Here is a 14,513-nt window from a genome sequence, read left to right as displayed (position 1 = left end):
TATACTCTAAGTTTTTATAGTAGACTGAATTGAAATATCGTAAAATTTTGACTCGTGAGGTCGAAACAGAATGGAACGTGTAATGTTTCAAATATTGGTGTATATAGACCTACCCACTTCTTATTACCCATTGGAGATGAAGTCGCTGCTATCACTGCAAACAGGAAACATGCAACGAGTTCGTACTCCTGCCGTCGGTAATCGGAACTTGGCTGGCCTATAGCATGCCAGTCTGTGAACCAAGAAAGTTTTAGCCTTTATGCTTCCTAAAATCCTTCAAGCCGTTTGCTGTTATTGCGTTAAGAAACGATTATCTCTCGTCAGCTGAGCGCGACAGTACACACAATTCGCACTGCCTTTTGTCCAGTTCACTGATTTGTCTTGTGCGAGGAAGAGCGATGTTACTCCAAGTGAAACAACTTCTCAATACATGCTTTGATCTGTTTCAAATATAACTACGAAACTTCCTTTAAATTCTTTGTATTGTAAACTCATTAAAGTTAAAAAAAAACTTATTCATTGTTATTAAGTTATAAGACTGAGAGAATAATTGAAATTTTGTTTCCATAATTCAATTAAAATTAAATGTCGTTATCCAAATTGTAAGTGATCGATACCTCTTTAAACTTATAAGCAATAAAACCTTTCTTTCGTATTTTGTTGTGTGTGTGTCTCTATAGGTATTACAAGAATTATAATGTACTCTCAAAAGATGAGTGTTTTTTTAAGTCCTATTACGAGTATCTACCATTGGACATAAGGTTCGCACGTTCAAGTCCGGCCGAGGGCTATGATTTTTGATGTAGAATATGTCTTCCCCTCACGAAGTATGGGCATCCGTTTCGATATCCAAAGTGAAAGATGAAAGGTCAGAATTTCAAATTAATGGATAAAGGTAGTCCGTCATGAACTTATCTTTTACTAATGAATAAAATATTATTACATTCTCATTTAGTAATATCGAAAAAAAAACATTTCTTTGAAATTATGAAAAGAATTTCAAATGCTTACTGTACAACAACACTAGGAGCCACAACCGAATGCTAATGTTATTAATGGTTAGACATGAACCAATATAACTTGTGTGACCACGACCAATGACGTCACCTGCCCTCGCTAAGGACATAAGGTCGCCGAAGTTGCGTATAATTAGCCGCGCCTCGCGGCATCTCTCAGTACTATCTCGGCATCAAGAGCAGATAGGCCTACATACTTGTGCAAACACTCGTTTGAATTGTAATCGCGAGTTCTGCAATATTAAAGTTAAAATAGACATGTATGGTACACTTTGAGAGAACCATATTGAAAAATTTGTTGTGAACAGTAACTAATTTCGAAATGTCGCTTCATATAAAAAGAAAATATTATATTGCTTCCCCTTCTCTTATCATAGACCCATACTCTCCATTAATTTGTAAACCGAAATAAAAATAACCCATAGACTAATCATAATGTACACATAGAAGTTTATTGCTGTGTTATTCAATAAAACTAATCAATTATACAAAATAAACATAAAATTAACCGTAACGCATAAAATTGCAATAATAACATTAAAAAAATCTTGTATCTATGACAGAAAACAAAATATATATTAAAGAGCTAATATGCAGATGCTCTAGTTAATGTATTGAAATTCGTTTAAATGTAAAGGTAATTATGTTATATTGTAATCATGGTTTTAAAGAAGACGTGAGACGCCGGCGTGGCTCAGTCGGTTAAGGCGCTTGCCTGCCGGTCTGAAGTTGCGCTCGGGCGCGGGTTCGATCCCCGCTTGGGCTGATTACTTGGTTGGATTTTTTCCGAGATTTTCTCCAACTGTAAGGTGAATGCCAGGTAATCTATGGCGAATCCTCGGCCTCATCTCGCCAAATACCATCTCGCTATCACCAATCTCATCGACCTAAATAACCTAGTAGTTGATACAGCGTCGTTAAATAACAAACTAAAAAAAGATGTGTTAAACATAATATCCACATATATTGATGTTTAAACCTAATTATATTCGAATAATGTAGAATAGAATGCATTTTGTTGTATTAAGATGAGAAAGTTCTTAAAAACATTGTAAATACTATTGTTAACAATAAATAATAACATTAAATTTGATGTTTGCTTATTGGTTACTAGCGTTTTTCATTTTCTTGTCACAGGATTTACTCTTCAGATAACATAACAGCTGAAGCATTTTATTACGGTACCATTATTATGGAGTTTCTGCAGGCGCCCATTTTCACTAGGAAGTAGAGTTGCGGCCTTGTAGAATACTGGTCCGGTAGTTTTGGTGGAATACGCAAATCAGGTATTCTACGGTAGAAATGGTCGTAAAATTGGTAGCATTGGTCAGAAACATAAACTTGAATGCATATATAGGATTCGAAGTATTTTTAAATAAAGGGTTACAGAATCATAGCTATAACAACCGATTAAATGCCTTTTCGGAATAGCGTAACTTAGTAATTTAGGACTCAAAGCTGGTTATGCATTAAGTGTTGTAATTGGTGTGAATGGTAATATGGGCGTATGTGTAAGTTATGAAACAGATATTTAACTCTTAAGTCCAGACGTGTGAAAAGAATTTGTATTAGGTACTTCTCTGAAACAATCACTGACATTTTTCTATCAATAATTATTATGTAATATTTTCGAAACCATTCGCTAGACATATTGCAGACATATGTTATATTTAAAATATGTTCTCTCATAGGCCTATGGGTAGTCACTGCATTATGGCAAATCGATCCGCAGTGCGTATTTACATTTGGCTTCCTTCTTGTTGTTGATGGTTTTTGTATTATACAGTTCCCACACGTCAAACCAAGGAAGCATTCTGAGGGCCTTTACTTGAACACTGAGGTGCTCCTGCCTACAGAAACTTTTTATAAACACTCACTTAGCTTTTTAGATCTTTACGAGTTCGAGAAACATTGTATACCAGCAAAATATAGTTCTGTTAAGGGAACACTAATGTGTTTTTCCTATAGAAACTCAGTCACTCAGGTAACTAGAAACGAAACTTTCATGCTGAGTTCAAGAGCCGAACCCGGGATCTTATGATTTGTAGTTGGGAGTACTGACCGTGAGACCACGAAGCCGTGTGTTACAGAATCTGTTCATTTGTTTATTATATCGCCATTTTTAATAGCATTGATTTATAAGATCGCCTGTTATATATGCAACCAGCAGAACTTCAGTGTGTCTAAGGTTGCATTTTATTCTGCGAATGCTGCTAGGAAAACTACCGTAGGCCTATTAACAATACCATTTCGTATTCTAAGGTAATCCACCGTAGCTTTACAACACTACTAGGAAGGAAGTTGTGTATGTTCATTTATTTTTTTTTTGTTCTATTGTTCTTTTCTGTGATTGCTAACAATTACATTTACGTTGATGGTGATATGTCTTATAATTCGCCATGGTGATAGCAATACTGATAATTTGAGGTGCAGACTGATATTATTTCATTACAATGCATGATTGAGATAATAGAATCCTTGAGTGAGACAGCCCAGGTTAGGTTGGACTTATTTTACTTGTGTTAGTGCTTATCACCTTCTACTTTTGGTATTTATACAGGGTGATTCACGAGGATTTACCGCCACTTACGGAGCTTATTTCCGAAGACATTCTGATAAAAAAATGTCAAATAAACATGTGTCCTAATCTCAGTATTTTTAGAATTACACTAATTTGAAGTCGTTAGTAAAATACCTTTTTTCTTTAGTTTTAAGTATAAAAGAATATTACAAATAGAGAATGAACTATTCAAAACTATCATTCCTTGGTCAGTGTTCTGAAGCTAGAAATGTGTTGTTAATTGCTTTTACAGATTTTGTTTTTCAATTTTTAACTAAAAATTACATTATTCTTACACACTTATCACAAAAATTGTTGCAAATCATACGACTTTAGGAAGTTGATTCTTTACAGTTTAATTATGCATCCTAATGTAGGCTACAGTCTTGAATAACTTACAAGAGTGATATGATTTGTAATAATTGTTGTGATAAATGCGTAAGAAAAATGTAATTTTGTAGTTAAAAATCGAAAAAAAAAATCTGTACGAAGCAACTATAGAATTGACAGCATATTGTTTACTTACTTCTAAAACCTTGTAACTGCATTTAAGAAAATTGTACAGGAGAGCAAAATAGGTTCTTATCGTTTTTATACCCTAACTAACAACTGTCATGCACTTGTTATTTAAAATATATATAGAAACATTTCCAGGCTTACGAGGTGTTATCTGCAGACTCATTTTGAAAATATACTACACAGATTTGAACATTCGAGAAAAATTGGACTTACGACGATATGCATAAGTATTGTATATGAATGCGGATTTCCTCATATTTTCTAATGTGTGATGACAGTAGCGAAAATAATTACTTAATTATACTATCAATATTACGTACTTATCATGCAACACCAGATTTCGATCATGTTATTTTGATATCTAATATTCATCGCGAATGTAGTTTATTATCGTATTATCTTAATCCATTGGAATTCAGTAATCATCTCAATAGTCCAGCAAAATATCGCGTTGGACATTTGCGTTTCTACACGTAGCAAATTTGCATTTATACAAACACGTATTGTGTGACTGCAGCAGTGTGTTTGGTACTATGTTCCAGATCCTCGTAAACAGAACACTGAATGTTCCTTATGCCCTTTACTGTCTTAAAGCCCCGGAAGTGTATTTGGTGCCGACCGGCGCTCTCCCCGACCATGGGATGACGGATGGATGGACGCGCTCTCACTATTGCATGTTTCACACGCTTTGTGCGGTATTGACAAGAGCCTCCGACGTCACAATTTCACGGTTCGTTCCTCAGAACAAGATGCTACGAGCTTCTCGTTGCGCACGAAATTGTTTACAATAGAAGTTCGTCAAGCTTCACAAAACAACTGCGAGAGTGATTAATAGCCGGTTATTATTCATTTACTAATTGAACTATTGCAAGTCACGCAGAACTTATTCTTCTCTGCATCTGAACTCGTGCCGTTTCTCTCTTTTAATCTGTAACTATGTACAACGTGTCCCAAAATGATTACTCCGATTTTAATATGATTTATTTCAGATTGTATGTAAGCTGCGATGGCTATTGTTGGAAAATGTCATTGTTAGAGAGAATGACGTTATCGAACCGCAGAGAGTTTTTTGTAGTTAAAATGAAAAAATATCTGTACGAAGTAACTAAGAAATTCACAATAAATTTTTAGCTTTAGACTACTAGCCAATGAAATAAATGATACTTCTGAATATGTCATTCTCTATTTGTAATATTTTTTTACCCTTAAAATTTTAACTACAAAACTGCATTATTCTTATGTAGTTATCACAACAATTGTTACAAATCAAGTCTTTTGTAAACTCTATAAGATTGTACAGTAGGATGCAAAATTGAACTGTAAAGAATGAAGTCGCTAGACGCGGTGTGATTTGTAACAATTGTTGTGATAAGTGCGTAAGAATAACATCATTTCATAATTCAAAACTGAAAAAAATAAAAAAAATATGTACTAAGCAATTAAGGAATTCACAACAAATTTTTAGCGTCAGAATGCTAGCCAATGAAAAAAAATGAAGTTCTGAAGAGTTCATTCTCTATTTGTAATACTATTCTTTTACTCTTCAAACTAAAGAAAAAAAGTATTTCACAAACATATCTCTGAAAATATTGAGAATAGGACCCACATTTATGTGACTTTTTTTCTCAAATGTCTTCGGATATAAGCTCCATAAGTGGCGGTAACTCCTACTGAATCACCCTGTATATTTGCAAAAAACCTCTTGGTACCTAAAGGATTTTCATTCAAGTTAGAGTTTGTTCGAACACTCTGTAGATTTTTCTACACTTTTTAATGAGCAAACTCCATTAAAATCGGATTAATGATTGGGGACGCTGCGTACACTTGACCGTATATAATGGTACCTCAACAGAACCAATTGCAGTAATTTAAAGTACCAACGATAACAAAGCGATACAAGCATTTTAATTGGAAGCTTGAGCTGTGATTGATCGGAAATTCAAGGTCGAACACAACCTGATATTTTCACAAACCTCCGAAGGTGTAGGGCTATGTAGCACATGTAAACTACTAACCACACAGATTTGGTTTCACGCTTGGCTTCTAACATAAGATAAATGGAGCGTTCGATTAAATATATTTTATCTGTCATGGCCTACCTCATCATGCAGAACGAGCTAGAATCACACGCTTCACAGATGCGGGTCACTGAAAACCGCAAAATGACCTGGAGTGAAAAATGACCTCATTTTTAATTAAATAATTTTGAATTGCAATTATTGAACTGATCTTACTCTTGTAATATGAATTTTATTTTGTTTTATTTTATTAAGTATATTATTATTATTATTATTATTATTATTATTATTATTATTGTGTATACGCACAAGGAATTCAGAATTCTTTATAACATTGTTGTTGAAATTCAGTATATAAAATAAAAATTGACCAGAAAAATAAATGCTTCACGGATCAATTCTGAAATCACAGAATTAGTACAGATCACATGGCCTAATTCATTAATGACAATAATAATAATAATAATAATAATAATAATAATAATAATAATAATAATAATTATTATTATTATTATTATTATTATTATTATTATTATTATTATTATTACCTGACGAGTTCTAGCCACTTTATCAACGCACTAGTCTATATAAACTGCTAGAAAAGCAATAAAGAGATGCTTTAATGTTTACATTTCGGAGAGTTGATGACTCAGAAATGACTAAAATATCATATGATTTAGGAACATAAGTTATTTTCCCATTAATATGACAACCTTAATGATGAGATTCCACTTTGTCCTGGAATTTAAGATCTTCAGAACTTCCCGCAATTTCTAAAATTAGGGCGTAGTCCTACCGAAATATGCCCCTGAAATTATTTTCCTTTCTCATGTAACGTGTATTATAGATTTGTTGGTTACACCCTTATTCCGAGAAGGTCTTCAATTATTATTGATAAGAGCAAGATTATTCATAGTATATCCTCTAAAACATTATGATCTTACTTTTAGAATTTTCCAATGGTAATTTTTATCCTCTTATAACCAAATAATTGTAGCTAATTCTGAAGACCAATTGCATATGAACTATATAAAACAACAAACAATAAAAATAGATGAAATTAAAGCAATGACTTTTTAGATGCTCAGTATAATAGGTAACAAATAGGCTTCAAAATATTAGGTAAGATTAATAGTGTCAAATACTTTAACTACAAAACATATTAATATATAAAAATATGGGTGACAGAAATTAATTTAGTCAAATGTTTGGCAGAATTAAAATATATCTTAGAAAAAAGACAACCAACCAAAGGAACCAAGTTGAAATTTTATAAAACAATATTACTGTAATTTACAACTTAAGGCTTTTAGGTGAAGATTTGGTTCTGGATTAAAAGTGTTAAAAAGTAGGAGTGAAATTTTGATAAGTGACAGCGCTACCCTTCAAGAGCACCAATATAATGAAGTAATTAGAAACAGAATGAAATATACAGATATGAAAAAATTGTAATTAGGCCTATAGAAACATATGGTGGTATGACATCGTGCGACATCATAGAAAAGGGCAGACTCCCTACGATGCTTCAAGGACGATGAAACTTTGGAAGACCATGACTGAGAAAACTCATACCGTGATAGTAGCCTATATATTTATAACATCTTTAGCCATTATGAAAAAAAAAAACAAAACAAAACAAAAAAAAAAAGAAAACAAATGACTTCACGTGAAGACGCTACAAAACATTAAAGTTAGATACATATAGCTCATCTTTTGTCTAGAATTCTTTTGCAGTTTATTTAGTGCTTATTTACGAAGTAATCTTGCCTCTTCGCACAATCATATGCAGCTGCGACATTAATCCATTTTACACACTGAAAACCCAACTTGAAATGCTGACGAATACAATTAAACTTTGTAGTGGACAGAATAAATATGGGAAATGCCTGTTATTATTCGGTTGAGAAGCTTTTATGCTTTTAACATCTAGTCTGCTGTCAAAAAAATTTGAAAGTTAGAATTTATAAAACAGTTATATTACCGGTTGTTCTTTAGGGTTGTGAAACTTGGCCTCTCACTTTGAGAGAGGAACATAGGTTAAGAGTGTTTGAGAATAAGGTGCTTAGAAAATATTTGGGGCTAAGAAGGATGAAGTTACAGGAGAATGGAAAACATTACACAACACAGAACTGTACGCATTGTATTCTTCACCTGACATAATTAGGAACATTAAATCCAGACGTTTGAGATGGGTAGGGCATGTAGCACGTATGGGCGAATCTAGAAACGCATTTAGAGTGTTAGTTGGGAGGCCGGAGGGAAGAAGACCTTTGGAGAGGCCGAGACGTAGATGGGAAGATAATATTAAAATGGATTTGAGGGAGGTGGGATATGATGATAGAGACTGGATTAATCTTGCTCAGGATAGGGACCAATGGCGGGCTTATGTGAGGGCGGCAATGAACCTCGGGGCTCCATAAAAGCCAGTAAGTTAAGTTAAGTGGACAAAGAGGTGTTAAAGCAGATTTTCTACTGGTACTCCTGTTTCTGCTGTCAAATTATACTTTTTTCCTCATTGACATCATCTAAAAAAATAGATAAGCAAAGTCATATAGTCCGCACAATGTGCCCACGATATGATAATCTACGACATATATGACGTTACTCATTATTGAGATATAGTTATCCCTTGGTTCAATGAATCTAGTGATAATAGGTCTATGTGTAAAGTGCCACTGTCTCCGCCCTTTAGATTTATAGAAGTCGTGCAGTTTTAATCTTTATTTGCCTCCCGGCGTGTTTTGTCATAGTTTTGGCATGCTATTATATTTGCACGAGTGTAATTATTAATGCCCTCTGGTTAATGATCATGGAAAAAACTTGCCCCCATGCGGAGTAATTATATTATAGAAAGAATTACGTTTACTCACGTAATATATGTTTAATTCTAAAGCAGTGGTTTTGAAATGCAGTCAGTCAGATGTTTCCTCGAAAGGAACCTTATAATTATGCTACGTGCATCATTACACGCATGAGCCGTGTTTGCTCAGTCGTTATGTGACTGGTGACTGATTCGAAGACAGCGTGTCCAATCCTTGAGGAAAGCAAGATAGGCTATATTTCTCTTTGTTACTACTTCTAGAACAACTCTTACGTTTTGTTTTGTTTCCCCCCCCCCCTTTAATTCTGTTCTCCCTTTTTCGGTTTGTTCTTTGAATGTTATTTGTTTTTATTCTTTCTTTGGTGTTCATGATTTATTTGTTCCATTCTGTCTTATTTCCTTTGTTTCCCTGGTTCTTTCTTTCTCTTTTTTGTCCTTGCCGTACTTCGTTCTTCACATTTTATTTAAATCGTTCACTCATTGCTTTTTAATTTTCTGTCTTTCGTCTATTCTTCCTTTTTTCTTTTTTTATATCTGTTTTCTTGATTTATTTCGTATATTCTTAATTTATTAATTATCATGGAAGACCCTTTCAGGACGGGGAAAAAGTGTTGAGATGTATAGCAAAGTAACAGCCGCCAACAGTTGGATTGCAAACAAGAAAGGACTTTCGACTAGTAATGGATATCTAGCCTGAAAATGACAGCAAATTTAGCAGCTGTTCGTTCCGTTCCCGGCAGATCTCTCGACGGTACCCGGTGCAGACATGGCTGCCCGGAAATTGAAACTTTAGCACACGTCTTGGGATTCTGTGAACGGGATTGCTCTTGAGGAACTCTAGACATCATCTTGTAAGATCCAAAATTGCTGCCGCATTAAGAAATAAGGGCTGGATAGTAGAAGAAGAAATCTCCTGTCTTTCTGAAAATGGGTCAACGAGACGAGTAGATATTTTAGCGTACAATGCTGACACTAAACAGGGCATCATTGTGGACCCCACGATACATTTTGAAGTAGAATGTCATCAGTCAGCCTAGGTCCACCTTGAGAAGTAGTCGATCTATGAGCCTACAGTCAACTATTTCAAGCTGAAGTATGCCTTAATTCACGTTGAGGTATTCGGCTTGCTCATAGGTGCTCGAGGGACTATACCAGCTTTTTTCGAAGAATTTCGACGGCAGTTTGCTCTGCCAACATCTCTGAGGGATGACATTGTGATAATTGTGTTAAAAAAATCCTGCCAAATCCTAATTAATCACATGGTGCCACATTAATAACAATTGTAATTTTTCACACCCTTTTCTTCGTTTCCCTTCTTTAAAATTTAATATCTATGTTTACATATGTATAATAATTTTTTTGAGGATATACTGAGTCCGTAAGGGCTACCCTCAATGGGGGGGGGGGGCAGTTTACTGTTATTATTACTCGTGATGTTTATAAATATAATTTTCTACATGACACAGTAAGATGAAATTTTGGAAAACACATATTAAATGAGACCCAAATTAAACTACAAAATATAATAGGCCTACTCAAACAAATTTAAAGCATCGAAAGCGAAACATGTAGGCTACATTATAAGAAAGGTAACCCAAATGAAATTATTTCGTTAGTTCTTAGGATTAACAAGATTGTCAAAGGAATGAAGTTATAATATCAAAATTAAAAGTTAAAAATATAGTTTCAGAAAGCTATTATTACCGACAGAAAATATAAATCACATGTAAAAAGGATGAAAAATTCTCGATTTCCAAAGTAAATAGTTTAATTACTGATGTTTGTATTTTGAATATTATCTCAAGGAAATGAACAATATATGATAATAAAATTGTAATTCGCAACATGATACGAATAAAATACCTCAATTATTGTAAAACACGTAAAACGTTTAATGAGAAAGTATGTGATATCTTTGTGATACGATGTTTTCTTTCTTCATTCCATCGTTTACTTTTATTCTTTATGTGTTTATTTATTTGTTGAATTCGCGAATAAGCACAGAATAACTCGCCGCGAGGTGTCCAAATTTTTATATATAGCTACTTTCCGCAAGAAAATGAAATTACATGAAAAAGGTCTGGTAAATAAGGGCTTCAAGAAAGGTGATCAGAGGTCTGGCATACACAAAAGGGCTATAAATCTGTTTCGTCCTAAATATGTTCAGCTTAAATTATTCCAGTCTTCTGTAAGACTCTGTGTATTGCGTCGTAAGGAGTGAGGTATGGGAGGAGAAGTCCATCCACTCAGCTAATACCCATTAATCATGAATACGGCTTTACGCCAGGGTTTATACTTCCCGCACAACATAGCTTAAATCTGAGAGAAATGAAAGCTAAAACACGAAGATGAATTTGCTTTGTATGGCATTATCGGGTCACTGGGTCATGTTTGGCTCACTGCTTGGGAGACGGACACTTATCGTGTATTTCGATCCAATCATAAAATTTGAAATAAGCGTTCATGGCCCACTGACCATGGTGTGACTTACTGTTGTACGAGTTTGGAAGTGGCCTGAAGGGACGCGTATCCAAACTTGGCCAGGCGCTTCGCCATGTCGCTCTGACTGTTGAAGGCGGCCACGTATCTCGCAGGATTGTCCCTCTCCAGCCACATTCCTGTGAATCAAGCAGAAATGTTGTGTGAACACACTTTTGCAATCAGCGTTATTTTAATTTCTGTGCACGGCCTAATGCTCTTGTTTTATGGATTGTGCATTGTATTATATTCCAAATACAGTTTAAGTATGATTAAGATCTTTAACGGAGAGAATACGAAATTAAGAAAAAAAAAGTATATATTCTTGTGTTTGGGGCCGAGATTGGGATTCTTTAACACAGAAAAATCTACTCTTGTATCTTTAGAGAGATTTTATTTTATGCTCAAATATTTTACCCTTTTTTTAGGAACGATTAGTTTCCAAAATTTTCTTTACAACTTATTATATAGGGTAACTTAGGGTCTTTTGGGCAGTTGGGCTTGTTGGACATTTTGTACTTTAACGTGTTACCTCGCCACTTGAGGGCAACTCGTGGCAACTTCCGTCATTGACTTCTAGCAGAATGTGGTGCCCTCAAGTGGCGAGGTAACACTTTACAGTACAAAGTGTCCAATAAGCCCCACTGTCCAAAAGACCCTAAGTTACCCTACTTTTTATTATTGCAGTTTAAGAGGTATGATGAAACGTTGTATCCAACATTGAAACTTAAACTTTATCCCATATTACTTTCAGCCTCCATACTTCGTTGCTTCACTTGCAGTTACAGAAAAGTGATTTAATATTGTAAAATACGAATTGATTCCTTATTTCTGTTTTATTTTAAGGAATTTTCTATTAAGATATTGTCTGTTTAATTATTAATATAATTCTTATTGAATTAATTACACTTCTGTAAATATGTTACAATGCTTATCGTCAGGGGAGTTATATATTAATGGGAAAAGAATTTAGCTTCTTTTTTTTCCACCATAATTCTCACAATGTCTAACAAACTCGGTGCCATATTCTACAACCAATCGATATTCCACAACATGTGTTACTTGTAATGTTACAAGGTCTCATGTACAATATTAAATTTATACACTAGATTTTGTAAGTATATATCCTACGTAATTGAAAGCGAAGTGAAAACTATTGTACGTGACAGTAGAAATAGACGATAACTCTACTGTTGTGCAATTATTTTTAAATACTAGATCTATTCTGTAGCTATATATATATATATATATATATATATACATTAATAGCAAATTTGTTTCTCGATTTTTTACTGCTCGCATGGCAGAAAAAAAAATGTTATGTTTTATTTAACGACGCTCGCAACTGCAGATGTTATATCAGCGTCGCCGGATGTGCCGGAATTTTGTCCTGCAGGAGTTCTTTTACATGCCAGTAAATCTACTGACATGAGCCTGTCGTATTTAAGCACACTTAAATGCCATCGACCTGGCCCGGGATCGAACCCGGAACCCTGGGCATAGAAGGCCAGCGCTATACCAACTCGCCAACCAGGTCGACCGCGTGGCAGATGACGTCATACAGCTTACTATACAGTAATTACCACGACTTAATATAATTTAATCCATACATAGGAATTTGAGGTTTGTTGTGCTTAAAAGCTATTGCGAGTCGAGTTATCTTCGACTTGCTATTTTCGTCTTTGCTCAATTGTTAGATTACCATCATCTTACAGATTCTCTGTAGATGACGACATTTAATTGAAGAACAGCTACTTCACTTCAGATGACTGAAAGCAAGTAATGATCGCTTAAACTAAATTATAGTAATTTAGCATTACTTCTGATGAGAAATATTATAAATCACATAATAAGAAACATTTAAGGTAACTTAAATAAAGTTAAAAAGCTTTAAAAAAAGTATATGTTTCGAAAGCATAAAAGAAAGTTTAAATCTTCTAGTAGTTGAATATAAGTATATGCAGTAAATGCTTCTGAACCCAGATAATAAGAGGACTAAATTCAAGCGCAAGGAAGAGGAAATCAATAGTTTCAAAAGTACTTAGCCTACTGCGATGCATTTTGAGAGTGCACAACTTTATATTTATTCAGAATCATACATTACAAACTAAATTAATAACGGAGAACAAAACAAAGAAAAAGATATAAAAGATGGCGGACAATATAAGCAGATAAAAGGAAGAGTGAAAAGATGACGAAGAAAGTATAAAAGGAATAGATAGAGCTGAGAAGAAAATGTAGAAGGTGACGAAGAAGAGTACGATAAGAAAATAAGACGCTGCAGAAGTTCAAGAAGAAAACGATGAACAAGAACAGGATGAAGGAGAAGACAATGAAGAAGAAGAAGAAGAAAAATGAATAGAAGGCGGCCCAGAAAAAGATGAGAAAGAAGGCAACGGATAGCACAAGAGATGAACAAAAGAAAACCAAGAAGAGAATAAAGAAGAGGAAAAGCGAAGAGGTGGAGGAGGCAACAAAGATGACGAAAAAATCATAAAGACAGCAGTTGTCGTGACAATAACACTATTGTTCGTTGTCATAGGAGGGTGTGATGGTTAGTACTCGTAATTGTACCAATTTGATATAGGTGCGGTTCCCGAATGTTGACCAGTTCGTTCATTTTTTGCAGACCGTAGTCCGTAGCCTCGACGAGATACGTTCGTTTCAGTGGAGGCTCTTCGTCGTGCCAGTGTAATGAACTACACACCTTCACCGTACAGAGAAGTGCCATTGCGAACACCGCACTGAAACACACAGCACCACCACTTATTAGTCAATTGTTCATTTTCATTAAACCATTCAATTGTTTCGTTGCATGTCTTTGCTGCTCGAAAAGAACTAGACATGTAGTGAGGATATTTTACTTCCTTAAGAGCCGTTGTGATTCAGTAAGTCGTGTTTATTTCTACAAATTCTGCGAATCCGGGTTGATTTCCGACAGAATAGTGGTGAAGAGAAGGTAAAACGGCACCTAGATTCGAACCTGGATTTTCAGCTCTAAGTGCTGACGCTTTATCCACTAAGCTACACCGGGTTCAAATTCCGATGCCAGATTGAATTTTTCTCAGTTTAAGTTCTACCTCTCTGTTCCCCTTTGGTGG

The 14,513-nt window shown here is 34.7% G+C and overlaps 1 protein-coding gene across 2 annotated transcripts in view; it reads right to left on the bottom strand.

Annotated features, from left to right (window-relative positions):
* The window catches only part of LOC138701815 (uncharacterized), a 103,334-nt gene that overhangs the window by 50,660 nt on the left and 38,161 nt on the right, over positions 1-14,513 (bottom strand). Inside the window, exons 2-3 of one of the 2 annotated variants that reach the window (XM_069829091.1) lie at positions 13,987-14,156; positions 11,426-11,552 (exon numbers count right to left, since the gene is read on the bottom strand). In XM_069829091.1, the coding sequence (XP_069685192.1) occupies positions 11,426-11,552; positions 13,987-14,143 (284 nt within the window). In that variant the 5' untranslated portion in view covers positions 14,144-14,156. The remainder of the gene's footprint in view (positions 1-11,425; positions 11,553-13,986; positions 14,157-14,513) is intronic. The other variant, XM_069829092.1, reaches the window with a different exon arrangement.

This window comes from Periplaneta americana, chromosome 6 (assembly GCF_040183065.1).
Source record: "Periplaneta americana isolate PAMFEO1 chromosome 6, P.americana_PAMFEO1_priV1, whole genome shotgun sequence".
NCBI classification, from domain to species: Eukaryota; Metazoa; Arthropoda; class Insecta; order Blattodea; family Blattidae; genus Periplaneta; species Periplaneta americana.
The sequence above is the reverse complement of the archived record's forward strand: the minus strand, read 5'-3'. Positions and strand labels throughout refer to the sequence as shown.